The sequence below is a fragment of the Danio rerio genome, chromosome 12 (genome assembly GCF_052040795.2).
Source record: "Danio rerio strain M-AB ecotype USA chromosome 12, GRCz13ab, whole genome shotgun sequence".
Lineage (NCBI taxonomy): Eukaryota > Metazoa > Chordata > Actinopteri > Cypriniformes > Danionidae > Danio > Danio rerio.
The window spans coordinates 5134643-5160964 of NC_141032.1; the positions used below are offsets into that span (position 1 = coordinate 5134643).

General features: G+C 40.7%; 1 protein-coding gene and 1 long non-coding RNA gene across 3 annotated transcripts in view; one reads left to right on the forward strand and one right to left on the reverse strand.

Moving 5' to 3' along the window:
• Positions 1 to 24903, reverse strand: part of prr12a (proline rich 12a) — a 30842-nt gene extending 5939 nt beyond the window's left edge. Inside the window, exons 1-12 of one of the 2 annotated variants that reach the window (XM_087275629.1) lie at positions 24050 to 24903; positions 19499 to 19656; positions 15470 to 15631; positions 10710 to 15220; positions 10399 to 10584; positions 9617 to 10304; positions 7881 to 8368; positions 7030 to 7146; positions 6185 to 6318; positions 3780 to 4267; positions 2013 to 2132; positions 1829 to 1926 (exon numbers count right to left, since the gene is read on the reverse strand). In XM_087275629.1, the coding sequence (XP_087131755.1) occupies positions 1829 to 1926; positions 2013 to 2132; positions 3780 to 4267; positions 6185 to 6318; positions 7030 to 7146; positions 7881 to 8368; positions 9617 to 10304; positions 10399 to 10584; positions 10710 to 15220; positions 15470 to 15631; positions 19499 to 19656; positions 24050 to 24132 (7233 nt within the window). In that variant the 5' untranslated portion in view covers positions 24133 to 24903. Of the gene's footprint in view, positions 1 to 1828; positions 1927 to 2012; positions 2136 to 3779; positions 4268 to 6184; positions 6319 to 7029; positions 7147 to 7880; positions 8369 to 9616; positions 10305 to 10398; positions 10585 to 10709; positions 15221 to 15469; positions 15632 to 19498; positions 19657 to 24049 lie in introns of both variants that reach the window. The other variant, XM_087275628.1, reaches the window with a different exon arrangement.
• LOC147834378 (uncharacterized) lies at positions 19016 to 24880 on the forward strand. The gene is made up of 2 exons (XR_015503814.1): positions 19016 to 20473; positions 22266 to 24880. It is a non-coding gene; the product is annotated as an uncharacterized LOC147834378 (long non-coding RNA).
• Positions 24904 to 26322: the final 1419 nt, after the last annotated feature.

The following is a 26322-nucleotide window of genomic DNA, read 5'->3' on the forward strand; positions in this document are numbered from 1 at the left end:
AGGAAACACTTGCTCCTTGCTCTGTTGAACATCAGTTGGGAAATAATTGATAAAGAAAAGAAAAAAAAAATCACAAGAGGGCTAATAATTTTCACTTCAACTGTAGGCATGGATAAATGTATAACAAAAGTGAGTTACAATTCTGTTATCAAAATTGAATCGGACTACATCCACAGAGAACTGTTTGACCAGAATGTGGACTAAAGCTAATAATACTGTAAATAACCAGGGCTTGACATTAACTTTGCTGATCATCAGCCACTGTGGCTAGTAGATTTCCAACATTACTAGCCACTTGCCATTTTAATACGCCACAATTTTGTTGTTTGGAAAATATATTTTATATGAATAAATGTGACTTTGACATACTGGAATTACTTGATTTAGATGTTGTGTTGTCTACATGCCTCCTCATTCATTTCACTTTTTGTGTGTGTTGTGTATTAGCTTGCTCAGTGTGCATGAGCAAATTTGTTGTGTCGCAATGCATTTAGTTTTTATTTCACATGACTTTTTTAGGGCTCAAAATTAAGAATTTACCAAAATTATCTCTGACCACACCAAAAAGATAATTAGTTATTTGCCAAAAATTTTAAATGCGTCAAAACATATGAAGAAGGCCTGAATCTGATTTGAGTAAATCAGAATCCATGTGATTTTTTTCCTGCTTACATACATGGGTACTAGAGCTGCACGATTCTGGCTAAAATGAAAATTGCGATTTTTTTTGCTTAAAATAAAGATCACGATTTTCTCACGATTCTGTAGATGTAAAATAAATGTATGGTAAAAACAAACATAGGGCATAACATCGATAATAATATTATGTGTAGGTCTACTGGTTTCTATAAATAATTCTATTCTACTTATAAATCTGATGTTGAATTATTATGTTTGTGATATATGCTTGCAATCTGTCATATTAGACAAATTTATTCTCTGGTAAAATCAGACATTTGCCATTATCAGATTATATTCAACTATATAGGCTCGAGTAGTTATACTGACACTGTAAACATTTATTTTCATGCACAACTGTGGGTTCACTATGAAAGAAAAAACATTTCAAATGCTTGCCGTAATCATAATGCGATATGATCATTTAAATGAAGTGCACACTTTTGGTTTCATTTTGACTGCTAAGTTCATACTTCGCGCGGCTCCCAAACGATCACTCTGTGCCATAAACAGAATATTATTTACAACTGTATTACCTGTTACTCGCAACATATGCAGGTTCTGTTCACTAAAGTAGGCGCGCGCGTCTATTATTAAGTAGAGCGCGCGCGCCCTCTCTATAACAGCTCACGGTCAGCAGCTCACATCACGTGTGATTTTCCCGGCCACGAAAACATCATTATATAAAGACAAAAATGACATTATTAGGTGAATTATACCTTATAAATACAGTATGTGACTCATTCGTGTGACTCATCATTTGGAGGTGTCAGTGTCACTGAGCAACGTGTGTAAAACGACGAAGACTCGTGCAGCCGCCTTTTCTTCTCTCCTGAACTTGAAAATATGATTGACAGAATCGTAGAAATGCTGGATTAAGATCGTCTAGGGGGTCGAATCGAGATCGCGATCTTTTAGCGATTAATTGTGCAGCTCTAATAGGTACATAGGCCATATCCCATTTGTGCCGGAATTGGCTCACTTGAACCATGAACCAGTGTAAATGCAGCCTATATGAATTCCTTACCAAACACTGGTGCTTGTGAATGTCCTTGATTTTTATGCAGTGGTGATTGTTGCTAAGGCACAAGCAGAGTAAAGCAGTGACTGAAGAAAAGAATCAAGCAGGCACTAATAATATCTGCACTACCTGGTGCTGGGAGTTCATGTTGACTCTCTTCAACAGCTTCCTCTTCTGCTCGCTGATAATGCTGTCGATCTTGCGCATTGGAGGAAGATACAACTCATCTGAAATGGGTAATAATACAAGAGGAAGGGTGAATTTGGGCTCGTGTTTTGATGATGGCAGCAGTAAGCAATGACTCTGGCATTACCTTCTGTGTCCTCCAGAGCCTGAATCATGTCCGGGTCGAGCGCCGTACTGACCAGCATCTCCACATAGCTGCGGTACATCTCGCGCATCGCTCGCGTGTTCAGGCCAGCCTTTACTGACACTGCTGGACACACAGGAAAAGACACACTCACATTAGCACTGCATGCTATTTCATGTAACAGAGTAGGGGTGTCAAAATCTAGTATTTCTTTGGTGCACCGCAATGCAGACACGAACAATTCAGTATCGGTTCAGTAAGTGAAGTTTATTTATAAACAAATTTCGAGAGGATCACGTGCTTATGATTGTTCACATCTGTTCCAACTTTTAACTGATTATCTTATCAGACGATTCTTAACTCACTATTAATAACCAGACTTTTCTCATCTCAATATCTTCGTCCAATAACACCCCCCCACACCCAACCCTACTTCCCTCCTTTCAAACGGGCGTCACGGTGGCCAGTGATTAGCGCTGTTGCCTCACAGCAAGAATGCCCCTGGTTTAATTCCTTTCCAAACCAGACGGCATTTCTGTGCGGAGTTTGCTCGTTCTCCCCGCGGTCGCGTGGGTTTTCCCCGGGTCCTCCGGTTTCCTCCCACAGTTCAAAAACAAGCACCCTAAACAATTCATCTAAAATATTTTAGCTACACTCTGAGTACAACTTCTCAGCATCCATATCTGAAACTGAGCTACAATAAGCAAGAGGGGGAGTCATCAAGATCTACCTGAGCTCAAACTCCCCTCTCGCCTTGCAACGGGAGGGAGCCCAGGGCTCGAGGATCGTATAAGCTCAGGGCATTCTCCCGGGACAGCACGCCAAATCTAGCAAACTAGATTATCAATCATCAGCTAAGTGTGAACTCTTGAATAGATATCGGTTCATAACTGGTTATTACGTAGTGACGTCATTATCTCATATGCGCTTTGTGGCAATAGTTATGGCAAGGGAGGTCAATTAAGGGTGCTTTCACACCTACACTTTTGTTTCGGAACCAGTCTCGTTTGCCCAGTTAGCGTGGTACGTTTGGCATATGTGAACAGGGCAATCGCGCTCTGTTCCGCGCCAAGGTAATTGCTCCGAGACCGCATGAGTGAGGTGGTCTCGGCTCGATTGAAACGAACCCTGGAGCGGTTCGATTGCAGTGAGAAAGCGATCCTATCCGAGCGCGGTTATATCACAGTGTTTTATGGATATGTAATAGGCATAAGGCTATATGAAGAGATAATTATCAGCATGGCAGGAAGTTTCACGAGTCTCCGGATGCCCGTAAACGAGTGATGTTCTCCCGCTAATCCTGCGTCTCCCTCCCGGTTCTCAAATAGGCATCGTTGCGCACCCTTCACCCCTCCCTACCGCGTCTCTCCTCAGACACGTCGCGTGCGCGCACCTTGTCAATCACTTAACCACCACCACTCCTGACAGCTGAGCGGGACGCTGCAAAATAAACCCTGACACTGACCAATGTGAGGAGAGTTTACTCACACGTGACTTGTTTTAGCTCTTTTGGTCCGATTAGAAACTTTGCAATGTGAAAGTGAACCGCTCCAAGAGCAAAGAGCAACAGTGTAACAATTGTAATCTCTGTTTCGGAACAACTGAATCGATTCACAGGTGTGAAAGCACCCTAAAACACTCCAACAACTTAAGAAACAGACCACTTGTGCCTGAATGCTTACAGTCACAGGCCTTTCGGGACACGCACATTGAGATATTGATGCTGAAACTGCCCTACATGCTGCATGCCACGCTGACTCATCTACTCACTTTCATCCTCGCTTGCTGAAGAGTCCGACTCTGATGACGAGGGCACTTCCTTCAGCCACTTCCTGCGCTTCTTGGGCGGAGGTTCTGCCTTTACCTTTGCTGGCTGAGGTTTGGCCGAGCGCTCGCTCTTCTTCTCCTGTGCGCTGCTCTTCTTCTCCTCCTTCAGCCTCCCTCGTTCGCTCACCACTGGCCGTTTCTCAGGTTTCTGAGGTGGCGGCGGCGGAGGAGGAGGAGGAGCCAGAGCTTTCTTCTCCTTCTTTTCCTCCTTCTTGTCCTCCTTTTCCTTTTTGTCCTCCTTCTCCTTCTTGTCCTCCTTCTCCCTGGTCCTGAGCACCTTCTCTTTGTCCCGCTGCTCTCTCAGCCGAATGTTGTTCCTCTCTCTGGTTTCACGCGGCTCTCTAATCTTCTCTCTGTCTTTCTCAGCCTTCTCTAAGGGAATCTGGTTGTTGGGAGGTGGAGTTAATTTCGGGACCGGTTGAGACTGTCTTCTGAAAATCAAAAGAAAAAAAGACTAAGCTATCATTCAAGATCTATAAAATAAAGCAAACAAAAGAAGAGAAATCAGTTTATGGGTTTTTGTTGTTTGTAAGATACGGGCTGTGTCCAAAATAGCAGACTTCCATACTATACAGTAGGTTAAAAACAGTATGTCATAGAATTAGAAAAACAGTATTACTATTACTTCCGGCGAGATTCTGAAGTGTGCATCCAATAGACACTACGCTCTCCCACAATGCTTCGTAAGAGAATTCATGAATGAAAGTGAAGCGGCACAACTGACGCAGGTGGGTGATGTGACGATAACAAAATGGCAGATGTAGTAGTACAAGTAGTACATTTACATTCAAATGTAGTACCTACTGAGTAGTAGGCAATTTCGTACACAGCCATGATTTAGCCAAGTAATATCACAAAAGGACATTTTCCTGAATATAAACATGAGTAAAATAAAGTATGACTTGACTTTTACGCTGGCAAATATGATGTGTACACATGCAAATCTAACATAAGTATCATATCATGTCTACTAGGGGTGGAACGATTCATAAATACACAGGTTCAGTTTGTATCTAGGGTTGGGTCGATAGAAGATTCCATCATTCATCACTGATGGCCGATAGACATCACGATGCCGACCTGGCATCGCGATCCTCCACCCTGCCCGTCACGAAAAATACACACGACCCCGTTACACGTCTTATTTAAAAAAAAAAAAAGGCATTTTAGAATGAAAACGATCCGCATCCACAATGGCGTTTCATTGAGCATTTCTGAAAAGCCTTTTTACCACTATACCGCTGAAAACGCACATCTTGTGACCACACACTCTTTCATGCGCTGCAGCGTCTGAGCTCCAGCAGTCTGCACGTGCTTAAAGCACAAAACCCCAGAGCAGTGCACATCGGACAAATTATCATGGATGTACCGCTGGATGGCGTCTCACTATAGTTGGAAACATGATATTTAATTAATCCAGTCTCTAATGACTCTTCGGTCTTTTGAATCTATCAGGTAACGTATCACAGAGTCAGTACACTGCTTCAGTCTTTCACTTTCACGCGTGTAGTAATTTTAGTGAAAACCTCAGACACTGTTGGTTGGTTGCTGTTAGTTGTGCACCTTTTTTACAAACCAAGTTTGTTGATGCCATAATAACGACACAGATCACTCTGCCTATTCATGCCAGAGTCTCGCGGTAAAAGTGATTGACAGGTGATAATTTGTGTGTAGCTTATCTTTATTTATTTATGATTTGGTTATGGGTAAAACAAAGACCATGTGGAACAGGTAGTTGAAACGGTAGGCTACAAATTATTAATTTGTTATGAATTAACTATTCATAAATAATGAATTCACCGCTGCCTACGACGGCGATACCATCGACTATCGTGATGTTTCACATTAGACATTGTACGATGACAAATTGGTCGACATCCCCCATCTCTATTTGTGTCACAGCTCTATGGTCATATCTTATTATTTGACTTGATATACATTGTAAGGGGAGGCAGGTTTGGTCAGTGGGTAGCGCTGTTGCCTCACAGCAAGAAGGTTTGAGTCCCGGCTTGGTCATTTGGCATTTCTGTGTGGATTTTGCATGTTCTCCCCGTGTTGGCGTGAGTTTCCTCTGGGTGCTCAGGTTTCAAGTCTAAAGACATGCGCTATAGGTGAATTGGGTTAGCTAAATTGTCTGTAGTGTATGTGTGTATGTCCTGGTCCCCCAGGTTAGGGGTTGAGTGTAGGGCTAACAAACCCACCTCGTAAAAATGAGATGTTACAAAACACCAACATGGTGCGGCTAAATATCAACTTCGATATGAACGGCCCTCAGAGTAAGTGTGCATTGTAAGAAAGCTGTCTCTATAGTCATTGATGTGGCAAAACGGAAAGGTGGGTCTCAGTACCTCAGGTTGAGACTTGGTCTGTGCCAGGGCTTTCGGGAACACACCCTTACGTAGTCTTTTTTGTTTATGTTTTCCAGAAACTTCACATAGAGCCGCTGGTAGCGCTTTTTAGCATCTCCAAAGTAACCCAGATACTAGGAGTAGGGAGAGAATTGTGGAAGAAGAGAACAAAGAGGAAACAAAGTGACATAGGTTAAATCACAGAATTATTCATCCAATCATCAACCATTCACTCTACTTCATGTCACTCCAAACCTTTAAAATCTGCCTTCAAACCACAATTGTAGGATATTTTTAATTATAATTTGAGATATTTCCGGTGCATCCATTTCAAGTCAGTTCACAAAAACAAAACTAGATAAAAGTATTTAATCAGTTTATTGGATAAAGCAATTGTGTCCTTTAGAGGGCTTGAATTAAACAGCCTAATTTATATTAATATGTTATTATAAAAACATCATAAACATGTTCATGCGTCAAAGTTCTGGGTAAAGAGACTTTCATTAAATTCATGTGCTTGTCATAAGGATTAACACATTTCTTATGGGTTCAGAACAGCATGCATTCAAGTCAATTATTTTAATTTTGAGGTTTAAAGATCCTTTTTTTGCACTGATAAATATCATACCGTTCAACATGCATGGTTCACTTTTACATTTGTGAATGATTCTCACTGCCACAATTTATAGAGTGCTCAGAATATTTGCATGATAATAACACAAACTAACAGTAACCTTAATACAGCTATTTTAAAACCAAACACTAAGCAATAAAAACACAGATGTTTCCCATTGCAAACTGCATTAATAAATGAGCTGAACACATAACAGTAAAAATAGACTCACATTGCTAGTTGCACAAAACTGTCTTTGCCCATCCTTAATCTCAGGGGAAAACTTCTGCAGCAGAGCTTTCTGTACACGCCAAATGGGAGGGGGCTCTCGTCCAGTCCGAAGGGCCATCTAGGGAGAAATGACATTAACTTAACCCCTGGTACCCCACCAAGCAATTTTGTGTTTAACAGATGTCTAATAGACATCTAAACATCTAGGCCAGGGATCACCAAACTTGTTCTTGGTGGTCCGGTGTCCAGCAGATTTTAGCTTCAACCATAATCAAACACACCTGAACAAGGTGATCAAGTCTTACTAGGTACACTTGAAACACCCAGGCAGGTGTGTTGAGGCAAGTTGGAGCTAAACCCTGCAGGGCACCGGGCCTCCAGGAACGAGATTGGTGACCCCTGATCTAGGCTAAAATAAGCCCAAATTTGGGCTGAGAGTAAAAATCTAGTAGATCTCTAAGAACAGCCCGAAACTCGACTAGTCATCAAATACACAGAACAGACTGACTATGGAGTCATTCATTCTATTTAATGACGAGTATTGGGCTTTAGTCGGATTGAGGTAATCAAAAATCGCTGTTTACATGATAAACTCTTAATCAGAGTATTGTCTTAATTGTATTAAAATCAGAGTATTGGTGTCCATGTAAATGCATTTACTCCCTTCCCAAACGTAGCCTTATTTTAACCAAGTTGTTTGTTCAGACATCGATGAGATGTCTGTTAGATTGTTTTAAACATAATAAATCCTTGCAAGGACTACACCATATATTGCATCACCACATATGACTTTTACACTTGCTAACAAAGATTTAAAAATAAGCTGAATATCTAAAAAGGACTTTGATGTACCTTCAAACTCCTGATGTCCTCAATCCGTACCACAAACTCGTCCCTCTCTCTGAAAATGCCTTCGCCTCCACTCTCACTCTCATCCTCATCAGTCTCTCCAACAATAGCAGCACTGCTTTGTTTCTGTGCCAAGTGCAATGGTAGAATTTGAGGTGCAGGACGCTCTTCTGGGGATTCAGGCTCTGGAACTGACTCCTGGACCGGAGGTGGACTAGGTGAAGGTGGGTTGGAGGAAAGGTGAGGTTCTGCATGAGGAGGAGGTAGAGGAGATGGGACAGGCACAGATGGAGCCACAGGACTACGTGGAGGTGAAGACTGTTGTGGTGGTGATTTCTGAGAAGGAGAAGGATTGTCCTCCTGTGGCGGGACAGGAGATGGAAGGGGGAGTGGAGGAAGCGGTGATGCCGAAGAGGCAGAGGAGGGAGCAGGAGAAGAAACTGCAGGGAGTGAAGTCAGAGCTTGGGATTCCACGGCTTCTTTAGGTGAGTCTGCAAGAGAAGAGAGTATTGTTCAATTTTAATCTCAGTAAAATGCACAATATGAAATGTAAATTACATAACATTTTCTACAAAGCACTAACAGTGTAGATGTCCGATTAGGCATGGGATGATAACCAGCTTTAAGGTTTACCATGGTTTAGAAAAGTCAAGGTTTTAAAACTAAAATCTTCTGTTATACCGGGCCTAAAGTATATTTTGCTTTTTTATGCGTCTTTAAGACTATTTTATTTAATTTCTTATGGCCACAGGAGAAAAGAACCTTTCACATCATAAGCTACCGTCAGCCATCGATTCAGGAAACATTTGAAAAACAAATCACTTATAAACCAACATCCACGCATGCTATAGTCCTGAACAGTGGCTTTACTTTATACCCAAAGAAAAGAAAGGTATCCTAAGATGCCTTTTCAAGTTGCAGAGAAATCTGAGTATTTTAAACTAACTTTAAATGTTTCTTGGAATAAAATATATTGTGTTCAGTGGGGGAAAAGTAGCTGTTTTTACCAAGAGATTAAAAAAAAACACATTTTAGAGCAGTAATCACAAAACCGTGATAACTGTATATAGGGTTTTCATAGTGTCAAAATCTTAAACAGACCAATGCCTATGCTCAATTTTGACAAAGTAGTTAAAAATATATTAAAATATGTGACAATTCAAATAAGTTGGGATGTTGAATCACGATATGATTTTGAACTACAGGGCCCATTGTGTTTCCTGCAAACATGTGCAATATCGCTGATCAAACTAATAGTTGCAAGTGATTGCGAGTGTGGGTGTTGATATTGAGGAAGCTCCATCCTCATTCAAATCAGAAGAGTGTCTGTCCATGGAAGCCAAATGTCTTGCCATTTCATCAAACAGGAATGTACTTTGTTTAATGTAATCGGTATAATATAATTTATCTCACTCACAAGTTGACAACAAGCAAATCCGAACAATTGGAAAATTCGTTTTTTTTACATTCTGTTTTTATCTCTCCCCTCCTAAATTTGTTTAGAACTTATGTATGCAACTATAAATAAAGAATGCTTTCTTTCAAAAAATGTGAATATGCTGAATATTCTTTAAAAAACCCAAGCTTAAAAGCAAGCACAGTTCAAGTTTAATTAAAGCTACTTACATTTCTGACAAAACTGAGTAAGAACTGAGTAAATCGTTACATTCCTATGACAAAGCATAAGTGAGTGATGATGTTACTGAAGTCATCCTAGTTACAAAACAAATAACTCTCACCTCCAACTTTGGAGACAGACAGAAGCTCCATATCTGGGACTTTATCCTCCTTGTCTTCTTTCTCTACCTCGTCTATGTCATCCTTTTCTTTGTCATCCATTTCTTCTTCCTCCTCTTCCCGTTGTATTCTTACAGGCTCAATAGAGTGGCTATGGGAATGTGAGGGTTGGTGTTGATGCATTGGTGGTTCAGGGCTGAGGGGTGGTGGCTGCTGTGTTGGTGTCAATGGTTCGGGAGCAGGTGGAGGAGGTGGTGGTGGAAGTGATGGAGGCTGCATTGTGGAGGTAATTTGAGGAGTATCATAAAGGGCAGAGATTGCTGAGGAGATGCTCTTTTGCAGGTCCTGGTTTTTCCCAACAGAGTCCTCTTCGTCGGATGAGAATGAGGGCAAAGTCTCAAGATTTCTTTTGAGCTCTTCATCCAATCGCTTGCATGGGCTAGGACAGCCACCCAAAGACAGTCCTCCATCACTTTCACCATCTCCATATCCAGATACAGCTGCCGCAGCAGGTGGGGGTGGTGGTTGAGGGGATAACGGGCGAATGCCTCCACTTTTCCCAGGAGATGCATCTTCATTTCCAGCACTGTCCACTGAGCCCGTTGACATTCCTGATGGCCTTTTTCCAGACTTAAGAAAATCCAGAAATGAGGCAACAAAGCCAGTCTTCTCTGACTCTTTCTCTTCCATCTAAATATAAAGAGACAGAATTTATAATCAGATAGAAATGTACAAATACGCCCAAACCCCCCCCCCATATAAATTCTACAATGCATTATCATACCTCTTGGGATTTTGACTTCTTATCTTGAGGTCTGTTCATGTCAGGCATTCCAGGTGTCCCAGGGCTCAATCCCAAAGATGGTGCAGAACCTAGGGAACCATCTGAGAGAGCCGGGTCAGTGCCTGACAAGGAGTCTGTCCGTAACAAGGCATCAGATGATGACAAGGTTCCAACAGGAAGTTTAATCTAACAGGGAGAGACAGGACATTTTAGAAAAAATTCCTGTAAAGTGATTCAAATGGAAGAATTTTTGTTTTTAGTCAGAAATTACAAAAACTAAATACATGAATAAAAGTATATTAAGAATTTACCTTGATGGGTTTGATTGGCTCCTGGTGCTGTGGCTGCTGCTGTGATTGGTGATGCATTTGCTGCTGCATGTGCTGCTGATACATCTGATTTGGATCTTTATTGGCTATCTCCATGTCCATCATAGATTCATCCCGTCTACCTCGGCCTCTGCCTCTTCCTCTGCCTCTACCTCTTTCAGGAACAAATCCTGTTCCATACTCTCCCATCATAGCCCTGGGTTCTGGCAATGGGCGTATACGTGGTCGCCCACGTGGCCTTGGAGGTCCTTCTCGTTTAGGCTTTGTGGGCTTCCTGCCTCGTTTCTTCGGTCCATCCTGTGGCAATAGCTGAGGAGGGGGACCAAGGGATGGGTATCCAAAATCTAGATCACCCATTAAAGGGCTTAAAGTTCCCCCTCCCACTCCACTTGATTTGCGACAACTCGACACAAGGTCTGGTATCAGATCAGGAAGTCGGCTTCGGCTGTTGAGGCGAATATCAGCCGGGACATCAGCCTTATCCTCATCATCCTCAAATTCATACTCCTGTGCATAGCTTTTCTTGGGCAAGGAGTTAGGATCAGGTCTTTCCTTCAGCAGATGGAAGGAACTGGACTTCAGGAGCTTCTTTGGGCGAGAGGAACAAAAGATTGGAGAGGTAAGACCCCCGGATCCAGACCCAGATCCCCCAGTACCTCCTATTTTGGCACCAGATCCTTCCCCAACAGTTCCAGTTGTACCCATTCCAAGACTGGCTGGTTGAGATTGGATCAATCCAAGCTGCTCTGTGTTGACTGTTGATGGGAGCTCATGAGTCTTCAAGGAGTCAAGATCCAAATGCATGGTTCCATTGTCAGGTTCTGAAAGATCATGGCAATACTGCCCATAGCCCTGGTCACTGTGATGGCCCAGCATATCATAACTTGGACCTGTATTGTCTCCCCCTCCAGGTGTTGTTTTAATTCCTTCCATTCCCTCCTGCACTGTTTGACCAGATGCAACTCCATCTTGACCCTGCCCTGGACCTCCTGAGCAAGTGGATTTGTAGTCCTCTGGGCAGAACATATCCTCCATTCCAGGAAAGAATGAACGGTCCTCATCTGGGAGAAGAGAATCAGGAAAGCAAATGGATGTTAAAGGAACAAACCTCTGGCTCTGTTGGCTTTGATTTTGGTTTGATTTTACTGCTGGATTTCTGGTGTCAAAGTGGGGCTCTCCTTGATGCTGGTCAAGTGGAGCTTGAGGAATCTGGGAGTCATGAGAGGGATGAGATTGCTCTTGTTGCTGAGAAGCTGCAGAGGAGGCTTGTGGAGGAAGATGATGATGACTCTGCTGATTAGGGTGTGAGGGGAGAGGATGTTGATGGTGGGAGTTAGGATGTTGAGGACCTTGTGAAGTTTGCTGCTGTTGGTGGTGATGGTGCGATAGGTGGTGTCCATGAGAAGTTGTTGATAAACTCATGTCTGGCTCAGGAAGATACGGGTGTAACTCAGAGGCATGGTGCTGTGATTGGTGGTGAGACGAAAGTCTTTGTTGTTCCTGTGACTGGCGCCTTTCTACACTTCCTGCTGCTGCTGCTCCAGAATTCCCCCGGTTTCCTTCACCTCCTGTCCTCTCATCAACCATTGCACCCTCTTGGCTTGATGTCCGAGAGAGGGAATGCTCCAGCATGTCAAGTGAAGACACGGTGTTAGACTTAGGGCGGCTCTGGTCTTGCTGCTGGGAACTATGACCATAGTGACCAGCTGCTTCCAAGGCTTGAGACTGAAGCTGAAGTTGGAGTTGTGATGTCTGGGGCTGGGAATGGGTCTCTGCAGACACAACTCCCCCAGTAGCTTCCATAAGAGACTGCTGGCTTACAGAATGCTGCTGTTGCTGAGGGTCTATTTTGCTGCGGGTATGGGAAAGCACAGACTGCAGCAAATGAGAAGATTGGCGAGACTGGTCAGTGGGAGAGTCCATAAGTGACTGTGACTGAGAGTGGTGCTGTTGTTGCTGCGGTTGTTGTTGATGTTGTTGGGGATGAGTCTGATGATGCTGAGTTTGCTGTTGATGCGTTTGTTGATGCTGATGGTGATGTTGCTGCACATCAGGTGTCTTACGCATGTAAGCCATATCTCCTGAATCTTGAGTCTTTTTCTGAATATCCATGTGTGGGTGAGAGTGTAGATGTGAGTGCGTGGGTGTGTGTGGAGTGTGTTGATGGTGGGAGGTGGAGTGTTGAGGAATGGAGTGTTGGGAATATGGGTCACCACGCCCATAATGCACTACTGATCCCAGAGAATCGTGATGATGATGAGGATGAGAATGTGTTTGCTCTGAACTTCCTCGTCCTCCATCGCTTACAGTTCTGTTGCTCTTCTGCTGTGATTGTTGTTGATGTTGCTGTTTATGCTGCTGTTGCTGCTGCTGATGTTGTTGCTGTTGTTGTTGGTGTTGCTGCTGCTGTTTTTTTAGGGACATCTCCAATTGACTGTCCAGTCCAGCTCCACTCCCTGTGCCAGAGACGGCAGCATTAGAGGTTGCACTATGGGTTCGAATAACACTCTGAAGGTGGTACCTCTCTTCTGAGCTTTTGCTCATCTCATAAGCAAGCCCCTTATTTCCATCCTGAGCTGGAAGGCCTGGAGTCTGCTGGGTGGGCTGGGAAGGATGATGGGTTTGAGCAGGATGGTGATGGGATACTTGAGGAGCAGGACTCTGGGCTTGAAGAAGGTGTTGAATGAGGAAATCATCATCAACATCATCATCCCCTTGAGGCCTAGACTCTGTTACACCAAGTATGCTGTTATCAGTCTTTGTTTTGGGAGGAGCAGAAGAGTGGTAAGGTTGTGATCTAGGTCCTCTTGTGTCTGGGTAGCCTTGTGGAGAAGGCAGAAATGAAGGTGAGAGAACAGAGGACAGATATTTGTTGGATCCTGTTCCAACAGGTGACTGAGCAGGTCGTGAAGGTGCTGGAGAATGTAGACCAGGGCGAATGATTCCTGAATTGCCAGATGGAGAAGGACTGGAATCAGGCATGTGGTAAGATCCACCACCTCCTCCACCTCCCACACTGCTGTTGCCTCCAGTTCCTGTACTGCCCCCACTACTACTACCACCAGTTGTTCCACCACTTGCACCTGACCTGAGAAGGGCAGGAGAGTGTCCTGATGCACCATAACCCATTGATGGACTTCCAGCCCCTCCTAAGGATGGTGGCAGAGACCCATAACCTGAATCTGATCCATATACTGATTCTGTTGAAAATGACTGACTTCCCATATTCCCATACCCTTTAGCAACTCCAGAGGTCCTAGCTGAAGGCAGATCATGAGCCTGTGGAGAACTGAATCCCCCATATGACTGGGAAAGGTGTGATGGAGGTTGACTTGGAGAGAAAGATTGCGGTTGTGGTTGAGGAGGCGTCTGGCCTGTTAGACCACCTGATGACTTAACTGGAGCCACTGGGGATCCATAACCAGAGAGGCACGACTTGGGAAGGGTTTGCTGGGAGGAATTAGTGGAGCTTTGTGGGGGCTGGGAATGTGACTGTGGTGGTGGGGGTACAGACTGTGTTGGTGGCTGTTGGCGAGAAGATGCAGAGGCAGAAGTGGAGGTTGGAATGGAATTAGACTGACGAGCACTTGCAGATGCAGAGGAAGATGAAGACGATGATGATGAGGATGAAGCAGAAGAGGCAGAGGGTGGTGTGTGAGGGGTTCTGGAAGAGGATGCAGATCCAGAGGATGAGTAACCACTACTGGAACTGCTCTTTGTCCCCTTTCCTGCCCCTCCAGTGGATGAGGATGAGGAGGACCCATAGGATGGCTGTGTTATCGGTCTGTACTGCTCAGTCCTAGGTGAGGGTTTATGGTCTGAGGAGGGACTGTGTTCACCTAGAGGACTGCAAGAGAGACCAGCATGGCGAGTGTGAGTGGCTTGTTGATATCCGGACACCCCACAGCTAAGGTAGTGCTGGAGAGGGTGAGGTGTGGATGAGGGGGCTTGTGCTGGAGAGGGACGCTGGTAGTGTTTTATTACACTGTCCTGTCTTGGTACTGTCCGCTCTTGGGATGTTGGCTGAGGTGGTGCAGGGGTGGAGGAAAATACAGAGGCACTGTACAGCTGGGAGGACTGATCTTGAAGCTGGGAGGACAACAAATTAAACTGATGAGATGGTATATGGCGGGCAGAAACTGATGCTGCAGACGAAGCTTGAGCAGATGTGACTCCAGCCCCAGTTGGATCATGACTTCCACGGTAAGCTGCAGCTGCACCCTGTGATGACAACAGGCGATCAAATCCCAGGCTTGACTGAGAAGGCGTCTTGATGTGGAGCAGGGGATCATGGGGTGACAGGAGGCCATTGGAGGTAGGGCTGAAAGTGGGTGTGTCCTGTAAGGACAGTGAGGAGGTCACACCAGGAAAAGACCTCCCTGAGAATGATGCTGGGTGCTGATAGGCAGACAAAGCAGAAGAGGATGGAAAGGATCCAGATCCAGGAAGGGCACCAGAGATGAACAGCTCTGCGGGGGCAGGTGTGTGCATGGCTAAAATGTGGAGAAAGACACAAAGACAATAGTTTAGGTCGGAAAATACAATAAATACAAAAATCCCTAATAAGTACGAAGGCTGGCTTTTAACAGCTGTGCCAAATGAGTAATCAAAGAGCCAATTAGCATCTTTTACTAAGTGGCTTGCAAGTTGTTGCTATGGCAACAGTGCTGAGGGTGCTAGTTGTCTGCAGTTACAGTTTACCAGCATTTACAACAAGCTTAATCAAAGCTCATACAACTTACCAGTCTGCCATGATGGAGTGCGAAACTGAGATAGGAGCGACGAGGCAGAAGGAGGTGGCTGTGGACCCCGGGATTCTAGGGCAGATATAAGGTTCATAACCGATGGATCTGGGCCTGAAGGACTTGCGTGGTGCAGCCCAGCATCAAAAAGTCCAGACAGACCTGAAACACACACATAAATGATAAGCTCATTTCAGTAAATTCTGCATTAATTACACACAAAAGAAACTTTGACCAAGTAACAAGTCCATATTACAATGAAAAAATGAAAATGCAATACAAGTCTCTCTACAATATCAGCACGATGCAAAGTACGAGTAAGAGTACAAACTAAATTTGTTACCTGTGTGTATTGAGTCAAATGCATATTTTGGTCAAAATACCTGCCTTGGCAGGTATTGATGTAAACCAGGGGCGGCCAACCCTGTTCCTGGAGAGCCACTTTCCTGCAGATTTCAGTTGCTACCCAAATCAAACACACCTGCCTGTAATTTTCACCTGGTGTTCAGGTCCTAACTAATTGGTTCAGGTGTGTTTGATTTGGGTAGCAACTGAAATCTGCAGGAAGGTGGCTCTTCAGGAACAGGGTTGGCCACCCTTTGATGTTAACAGTTAATTAGGTTTACGAAAAGATAAACAGGCCCGCTTATCAGTCAAACAGAATTAATTCCCTATTTATTTATATATTAATTTTAATAATAACAACGACACAGTCTGCCAAATATTAAACGATTTTATATTACATGTGATAATTCCAAATTTTGACTACTTTACGGAATTACTCATACTCATATACAATACTTATCTGTTCTTTGTAATGTTTTATCTTTAAATACTGTTTATTCCATGATTTCACTAACATCTTGAATAAATGAATATTCATTATCTAAATTATTCCCTGGAATATTTGTTTGGTATTGACTACTAAACTGATATTGTGTGTTACAAGCCTAGTCTTGTCTTTTTACATCCTGAGCTGCAAATCAATCACGGTAGTCAAGGAAGAGATCATGTGATAAGCTCTATAATAAAGGCTACTATTAGGAACACTGAGCTTTAAAACCTCAGGAATGCAGTGCACCCATTTAAGCAAGAGTGTACACATCACAATCTTGGAAAATTAACTACAAAACAAACACACGCAAAATGTCCCTCAGGTTAATATATATACAGTTGAAGTCAGAATTATTAGCCCCCCTTTGAATTTAAAAAAATATATATTTCCCAAATTATGTTTAGGAGAGCAAGGAAATTTTCACAGTATGTCTGATAATATTTTTTCCTCTGGGGAAAGTCTTATTTGTTTTATTTCGACTAGAATAAAAGCAGTTTTTAATTTTATAAAAACCATTTTAGGGTCAAAATTATTAGCTCCTTTAAGCAAGTTTTTTTTCCGATAGTCTACAGAAGTGGTTCTCAAAGTGGGGGTCGGGACCCCCACAGGGGTCAAGGGACAATGAAGAGGGGGGGGGTGTGTGGTCGCCTGGTGATTTCCAAAAATCTATTTATTTTTATTAAACCATAAGTATTACCATATTATATCCATAAACTACTGAAGAGAAAAAATAGTTGTTTATAGTTACTATATACTGCTTTATATAGTTACTATAGTAGCTTATAGTTACTAGTTCTATTGGATTGCGACCCCTGGGGTAATTACATTAAATTAAAGACACAGCAATAGTGTCAGATGCAGCAGATTGATTTTATAACACCAAGTAAAAAAATTAATGAAGAATAGACTTGGGTCTATTGGTGTGTGTGCGCCATTGCATGCAAGGCTTCTGTATGTATAACCACCTCAGAGGATATTGGGGGTCGTGAGTCACTGGCATTGTTATTTTGTGGGTTGTGGGCTGAAATGTTTGGGAACCCCTGGTCTACAAAACAAAACATCATTATACAGTAACTTGCCTAATTACCATAACCTGCCTAGTTAACCTAATTAACCTAGTTAAGCCTTTAAATTTCACTTTAAGCTGTATAGTGTCTTGAAAAGTGTCTTGAAAAATATCAAGTCAAATATTATTTACAGTCATCATGGCAAAGATAAAATAAATCTGTTATTAGAAATGAGCTATTAAAACTGTTTAGAAATGAGTTGGAAAAAAAACTTCTCTTTATTGCACAAAAATTAAGAGAAAAAATAAACAGAGGAGCTAATAATTTTCATATATATATACATACATATATATATATATATATATATATATATATTTACATAATGATTCCATGCAAATGTCAACCATGCTATTAAAAAAAGAATTTAGTTTTTTAAGATAGAGAAACTGTTTCTACATTTTTGTTGTGTTAGCAAGTATTTACAGTACTTTAAAATAGTCATAAATCTATCTGTCAGTATTTCAAACTATTACATTTAATTTGGCAAAATCACACAAGTGGCAATTTCACAGCTGTCACATCCATAACGGAAAAAGTGTCACATCCATAAAGACACTTTTTCCTTATAAATGCAAAAATGTCAAATAAAATAAAATCTATCATTTTAATTCCATAGTGAGCCGACTCATAACTGTTTGATGAGCATTGTGTCTTTTGGGTTCTGCGGTTTAACTGAAAGAATTTCTACAAAGAGCGTTGTAGACTGTAAATTCGCTAACTTTTATGTCACATCCATAACGCATGTTTATTTTCCTCATTTAAAATATAAATTTTTTTACAGATTGATATTTTTCTGACCCCATAACTCTGTGGTGAGTTGTTTGGGAAAATATAAACAAATGTTTTGATATAATGTTAACGTATGCTTTCTGTGTGAATTTATGTTTTGACTTTTTACTGCAAAAGTCACATCCATAACGCTAGAATTGCTAATATACAGTTGAAGTCAGAATTATTAGCCCCCCTGAATTATTAGACCGCTTGTTTATTTTTTCCCCAATTTCCGTTTAAATGAGGTAAGATTTTTTCAGCACATTTCTAATCATAATAGTTTTAATAACTCATTTCTTATAACTGATTTATTTTATCTTTGTCATGATGACAGTAAATAATATTTGACTAGATATTTTTCAAGACACTTCTATACAGATTAAAGTGACATTTAAAGGCTTAACTGGGTTAATTAGGTTAACTAGGCAGGTTAGGGTAATTAGGCAAGTTATTGTATAATGATGGTTTGTTCTGTAGACTATCAAGAAAAAATATAGCTTAAAAGGGCTAATAATTATGTCCCTAAAATGGTGTTTAAAAAAATTAAAACCGCTTTTATTCTAGCCGAAATAAGACAAATAAGACTTTCTCCAGAAGAAAAAATATTATCAGACACACTGTAAAAATTTCCTTGCTCTGTTAAACATCATTTGGAAAATATTTTAAAAAGAGGAAAAAAATTTGAAGGGGGCTAATAATTCTGACTTCAACTGTACATAAGTATACATCAACCACTATTTCAGTAAGGAATCAGTATATATGGGGCAATAAGCGTTCTCAAGGTATACCGCGGTTTGGAAAAGTCAAGGTTTTAAAACTGACTAAATTTTCTGCTATATTGTTCCTAAGGCATATGTAGGATTTTTTATTTTATTTTATTTATTTTTATTTTATTTTATTTATTTTTACGTTTGTGTAGGAGAACAGAATCTCCAGCAGAAAATATATCCAAAGATGCCATTTCAAATTGTAAAGAAATCTGTATTTTTGAAACAAATGAAGGCAGCAAGTCAATGATCTATTTGAACTATTTAGCCTGACATGTTTACTGCTCTAAAATGTTATAAATGTTTCTAACAATTAATTATTTTGTGTTCAAAGGGGGGAAAAGGTTGTTGTTTTTATACCCAGACATTTAAAAAGAATATATTTTAGAGCAGTAATCACAATACTGTGAAACCATAAAACCATGACATTGTTATCCAAGGTTATCATACCACCAGAATCTTACACCGGCCCATGGCTAGTATATATCATAAATAAAAATGAGAAATTCCACAAGTGCTTTGGTGCTATACATCAACATGATACGATTAACCCAAACCAGATGTTTGAATGTAAAGTAGTGTCACTCACCCAGGCTCCTTCCAGCTGCACCCCAAGCCCCACCCTGGCCAGATCCTCCAGGATGGTGATTGGTAGCATAACCCTGCAGGGGATGGGGAGTGGCATAGGCTTGGCGATGAAGAAGTTCAGACTCCGGATGTGATGATCTAGAGCTGCCGTACACCAAGCTGACAAGAACAGATATCACCACTGACTTTAGCATTAATAATCAATGATGCTTAAAGCAAGTGTAAAAGCACAATCATTAAACAGCAACAGTTTGCCTGAGGTAGTCTCCCTGTACAGTATGTGAAAAGGTTTTGTATTGAGCAATATTTAGGAGACATTAATGCTTTATACTGGGCATGTAGTCTCCAATAATTAAAGCAGGCCATTGTCATAAAGTTATAATGATTGTTTTTATCATTTGTTCTTGCAGTGATATTTATTTCTGTAAGAATGTGTTGTGAATAAAGGTAAAGTTGGGTTTTATATTCAGACATTCCCCTAATATAATTTCAGATAAGTATTCTTTGCAAATTCTAAATGGGGAAATCATATTAGCAGCCAATGTTTATCAAAGTACAGCATTGTTTACCGTCAGTTAGATGTTGTTAATGTTGTTTTGAAGTCATACTTGCATGCTAATTCTGACCGAATATTCAAATTAGTGTGGTAGACAATATAGAGACTGCTAAATTAATGAACGTGCAAATATAAAACCAACTTTACCTGTGAAGGGGGTGGTACAACCTGTCACTCACATGACATCCACCAATAGCAAATCACAATCATGAAATCAATTCCCAAAAGACACTAGTTCTACTTATTTAATGTTTAGATTTGTTTAGATACATGGCCAAATCAGGAACGAAACTATTACAAGTTTTTATAACATTTAATTATGAATACTATAGCCCCTAATTAGCAACTACTACGCAATCATTAAAACTGTTTAAAAGACAGGGCTCAACAATAAGGACTGCCAGGTGGCCCGGGGCCAGCGTGTGAGATGCTCGGGACAGTAGACAGGATCGTTACTGGCCCGATTGGGCCAGTGCTGCCTTGTCACTAAAGTTTAATTTGCCTGTGACTGTTTGTCAATTGCGTGCAAATTCGGTCTTAGAATTGAGAAACAGTGTTTTCAAGCCTTCAAATGCTACCTTCTCGGTTCTTCTTCTCTGATTGGATGTTGTGCACATTTTTTTCCGTATCAACCAGTACAGCGAAGAGACTGCAACATGGCGGTAACATCAAATGATTATGCTAAAGGGAAAACATTTGTTTCTAACGTCTTGGAAGCAGACATTTACGAGGGTGCACCACGACTAAAAAATTAAGTGATGTTTTGTACAGTTTGCCGTCAGTTTGGCAGGTCAGCCATCTTTTGTTTCAAAACACTTTGAATTTTTCTTATTAAACATTTATTAACATTTTTAAATATTTAAATTCTAGATTTAAAAATATTTTTACATGTTTTTTGTTTTTTTTTTGTGGTTAAAGAATAACTATTAACTTTTTTTTTTTTTTTGGAGGGGCCAGTGAAAATATTGGCAGGGCAAGTAAAAATCTGATCCGATTGGGCCAGTAGAAAAAATCCATAGCGTTAAACCCTGAAAGAAAATATTGAATAATGAATAGGGGTTAATGCATGAATGATAAAGGTAACATTAAAAAACTGACTATCTGTGTCAAAAGCAATTTACCTAAATACATTATGCCATTACATTTAAGATTCAACTGAATGTGGAAACTCGTGAAATGGTAATAATAAAGTGATTTAATACTTTCTAAAATCACGTTTGCAATATATATATATATATATATATATATATATATATATATATATATATATATATATATATATATATATCCATGCCTAATATCCGATGGCCAGAAAATAATTTGTTTTTTAATAAATTGTTAACATTTTGGTATTTGTGATGCATCAAGCCCAGAGATTGTTGTGTACACTATGACTTTATATAAAATTAACTTTAATAGGTGATAGGAATAAAAACTGATCATAAAACAAATGATTTCTCAACTCAAATGAGTGGCGGCTTGGACCCAGAAAAAGTATTACATATGTCGCCAACACGTTACCACTAAACAAGCGGATACAGGGTTCAACTCTAGGGACATTTTCTACTGGCCCGAATGGACCAGCGGTTCAGATTTTGACTTGCCCAGCCAATATTTTCACTGGCCCCACCAAAATAAATAAATTAAAATAGCTAATTCTTAGCCACATATTTTAAACAATGTGTCAAAAATTATGTCTGTGAATCTAGAATTTAAATATTTTTAAAATGTTAAAATATTTAGCAGTAAATTATAGCAGTATGAAAAATGTGCAGGTATTTTATTTCAAAACAAAAAGTGGCTGACTTAAAAGTGACTGAAAACTATATAAAACATCACTTCATTTTTTTTGTTGTGTTGTATCCATGTAAATATCTGTTTCCACAACGTTAGAACCAGACTTTTTCTTTGTGCCTCATAATTTGATGTAGGCGTCTCTTTACTGTACTGTTTTTTACCAGGTTACAGAAAAAATACCGTGCTCACAACATCCAATCAAATAAAAGGAACTAAAAAGCAATATGGTGTTTACGACTTCACAGAAAAGGTAGCATTCAAAGACTTAAATGCACAAATTGTTTATTGATTCTAAGACTGTATTTGTTTGCAATTGACAAATAGTCACAGGCAAATTTAAATTTTGTGACAAGGCAGTAACGATTCTCTCTACTGTCCCGAACATCTCTCACGCTGGCCCCGGGCCATCGGGCAGTCCTTATTGTTGAACCCTGGTATACCCTTTAACTTCTCAGATATTAACATAGATTTCTGTAAACATACTTGGAAAGCTTATTAAATTTATACTTTAAAACAGTGATGCTCAAACTAGGGCCTGCGGGCCAAAGTTGGCCCATGGTAACCTTTGATTTGCCCCCCTCCCATCTGAGAAAAGAGGGGAACGATGGGGATGATTGTAGATTGGCTTGTCAAATGTAATTTTTGTGTGTTTTATTGTTAAGCTACAAAAAAAAATCCAACTGAAATTGAATGTTTCGTTGTAAATTATGTACATTGATCAAGATTTAAAATGTGCATACGGTCACCCAACAGATTTTCGTGAGAAGCAAACGCAGATTCTGCTTGACTAGTTTATAAAGCATTGAACGTTACTTGTGTGATAAACGTGATTGTTTATGTTTTTATTGCAATGAGTTATGATAAATAATGTCACTAATAAATACGATTCAAAGTTATGTTTCTATTTATTTATAAATATTAGGAAATTAATTAGGAAATTAACCATGGCAACTTTAACGTAAAATAGTTTGGTATATTTATCTTCGGTCCACACCTCTCAATGATATTAGGGTTTTGGCCATTCATACTACAAAGTTTGGGCACCCCTGCTTTAAAGTAATTAAATAATAATTTTACAATAACAAATTAATGCTCTATTATTAAGTTGATGTATTTAATTATATTGACTTATTATTGATATTAATTTTTAATACTACTGTAAGTATTATTATTTATCTTTCTTATTATTAATCTTTCCTGCTGTTTGTGTGTAATGCTGATTCTATTCAAAACAATCATACCAATCAATTACTCTAAATTCAGATACAATTAAGCAAAAAATAAACTGAGAATTTATTAATTAAAAAAATATTATTTTTAGAAGTTTGCAATGATCGGTTAACTGAACTCCACGTCCTAATCTGTATCAGTAAGCATAGCATTTTAGGCTAACTCGTTAGCAAAGCAGCGCAGGTCGCTCCCATCTTCAGCAGAACATGCGCGAGAGCTAGCTTAGGCAAATCTTCAACTGTAACGATTGAAACGGATTTATTTTCTCTAGTCTAGAGTCAAAAAGCATACACTTTATATAATTTCAAGCTGATACAAGTAGCAGGCCCACATGCGACAATAGCATGATGGGGTTAGCTAACGTCAGCTGAATGGGAGGTTTAACTGGAGCCCCTCATCATCAGAGGCCGCGTAGCATTGTTTGCACGATTTATAGAAGAACTGGGCTTTATTTAACGCTATTTTGTAGTAGTATTGTACTAACTTACACGTGCACTTCTAATGTAAATATTACTTTTAATTCTGATACGACGATATAGGCGTATTTATTTAAATATTGCGATTAAAAGTAAGCTCCAGCATCTTCTTATAAGCGATTTCTCAGCGTTTTCTCAACAGGCTTGACCCGAGCCCCTCATTCATTGGGGATGCTAAATGAATCTACGTGGGGATCTGTAATAAAATCGTGCGAGCAGACTTCACCCCGCCCCCCACCTTTTTCTTCCCTCTCCTCCCCAAACCGCACATTAGTCCATCAATCACACTTGAATTTCCAAAGCTGCAATCCCTCGCTTATTTGAATAACAATAGCTACACTAATACCTTATGACATCCTACGCAAATGCATCGTCAGAGTCAGATGCAAATGCGCGAGTTTTTCACACGAGTCTGTTTTGTCCCGAGCAGCGGACACCACCACCATCATCATCATCATCATTCTGTGTGTTTTCAGCATGGCTGCATGCTTACCTTGCTTTGGCTGATCTCTCGTAGCTCCATCCGGCTCCTGCGCCCAAATCACCGAAGCCAGCTCCCGGGTAATTTCTATCCATCGCTTCGCAATACGCGCGGCTGGGACGCGAGCAAACGGTTTCGGTGCAAAACTATTCTTTTGCACAGCAAGATCGCGGTCCTGTTGTCAGTTTTTAATCATGGTGAGAGACGACTAAGTCCATAAGAGTGAAAAATAGCATATTGAAAAGGGAGAGGGAAATGGAGGGGAGGAGATGAGTGCGTGATAGAGGGGGTGTTCACCGACCACCTCCAAAGAAATAACTCACCTCCTTTTCAGCCTTTTCTCATTTAAAATCGCATCAAGTAATGCCATGCTCCTGCGAATAATTCGGTTTGACCTGGTTACCGTCAAATTTTCGGATGGACGCGTATGACCGTATACGTCCTTTCCCTTGTTTCTCCTCCCCTTTCTCCACTTACTTTACTTGTATGAAATATGCATCGACCGAGCAAGGGCCGTCGGCCGTTAAACAACTTCTACATTACGCATGCAATGATTTTGCGAACGAATATCAAACGCAATGTTGAAAATCCACCAACAATCAATGTTGTTGCGAGCTAGCAGCGCGCGCTAGCCCTGTCGACGCATCAAAATAAGATGGTGTTTCTGCTGTATTTTCAGTCGAGCTCGTTTGTTTCCCCTCACGCGTTTAAGCTCGCGTAAGACCGAACGATTTCCAAAACGTACACTACACGCAAACACCGCTTGAGCGTCGAGCTCGAGGCCTCCTTTTTCATAATATTAGTCATTTTCCCTCGAAGACGCCATTTTTGAAGGCGGCTGTTTCTCTCCCTTCTCCCTCCCCTCTGTCTCTCTCATATTGGAGGAGCTCACGCGTAGTCTAGTCCACCTCACCTCCGCCTCCCTCGGCCTGCACGGCAGCCACTAGCAGAAGCTATTCCAGGAACACACACACACACACACACACACACACACACACACACACACACACACACTGCTCCTCTTATTCAACCAAAATGGTCAGAGCCCAAAGAAGGGGGAGACACTGGCCTTTAGCGTTCAGGAGTCATTGTGTTTCTGTGGTAATCGCGACCCCCACGCACCTATGACAATGACCGTGAACTGTGATAAAACATTTAGCATGTTTACATATCTGCCCGCTTCAGACGTGCAGTAAACCACATTGCATTGTAATAATTCAGTTATACCAGCAGCAGCATGAGCAGTGCTAAATCTGCTAATGAACTGTTTGAGGTTTTTATAAGCCACTGCAGTTATGTTTAGTCATATCAGTTCATGTTCAGTGGGTGTAGCTAGCTATATATTAAATGCATAGCTCACCCAAAACTAAATATTATCCAGCTTCTCTCATTAAATTAGTTCCTGCTGACTTTATTCTGTTGAAAAATGTTGGAAACCTATAACCATCGAGTCAGTGGTTACAGGTTTTCAGATTTCTTCAAAACATTTAGCATGTTTACATATCTGGCCGCTTATAGATGTGGAATAAACACATTGCATTGTAATAATGCAGTTATACCAACACCATGAGCAGTGCTAAATCTGCAAATTAACTGTTTAAGGTTTTATAACCCTTATGTTTGTACAAGTCACTGGTAATACATTTCCTTGTGTTAAGAGGGTGCAGGGGAGGATTTAGTGATTTGGGGGCCCTAAGCAATTCCAGGTATGGGGCCGTGGCCTTGAAACTCAAAACATTCTTTTCTCTATAGATTTTATTATTTTTTAAATAAACTGCAAAAATATATATATTTAAAGTACATTTTTTTAATTTTAATAATTAAAGGAACCTTAATCATCTTAATGTAAAATTAAATGCAATAAGTTCTCACAAGAAAACTATGTACAGTTAATTAGACCTTTTTGTGATTAGATTTTAATAGTAATTTAAAAAAAAATCATTCATTTATTTTCTTGTCGGCTTAGTCCCTTTATTAATTTGGGACCGCCACAGCGGAATGAACCGCCAACTTATCCAGCAAGTTTTTACGCAGCGGATGCCCTTCCAGCCGCAACCCATCTCTGGGAAACATCCACACACACTCATACACTACGGACAATTTAGCCTAACCAATTCACCTGTACCGCATGTCTTTGGACTGTGGGGGAAACCGGAGCATCCGGAGGAAATACAGAGTGCAAATACAACGACAGTGCAAAATACAGACAGTGCAAATAAAAATGACAGTGCAAAATACAGACAGTGCAAAATACAACGATAGTGCAAAATACAGACAGTGCAAGT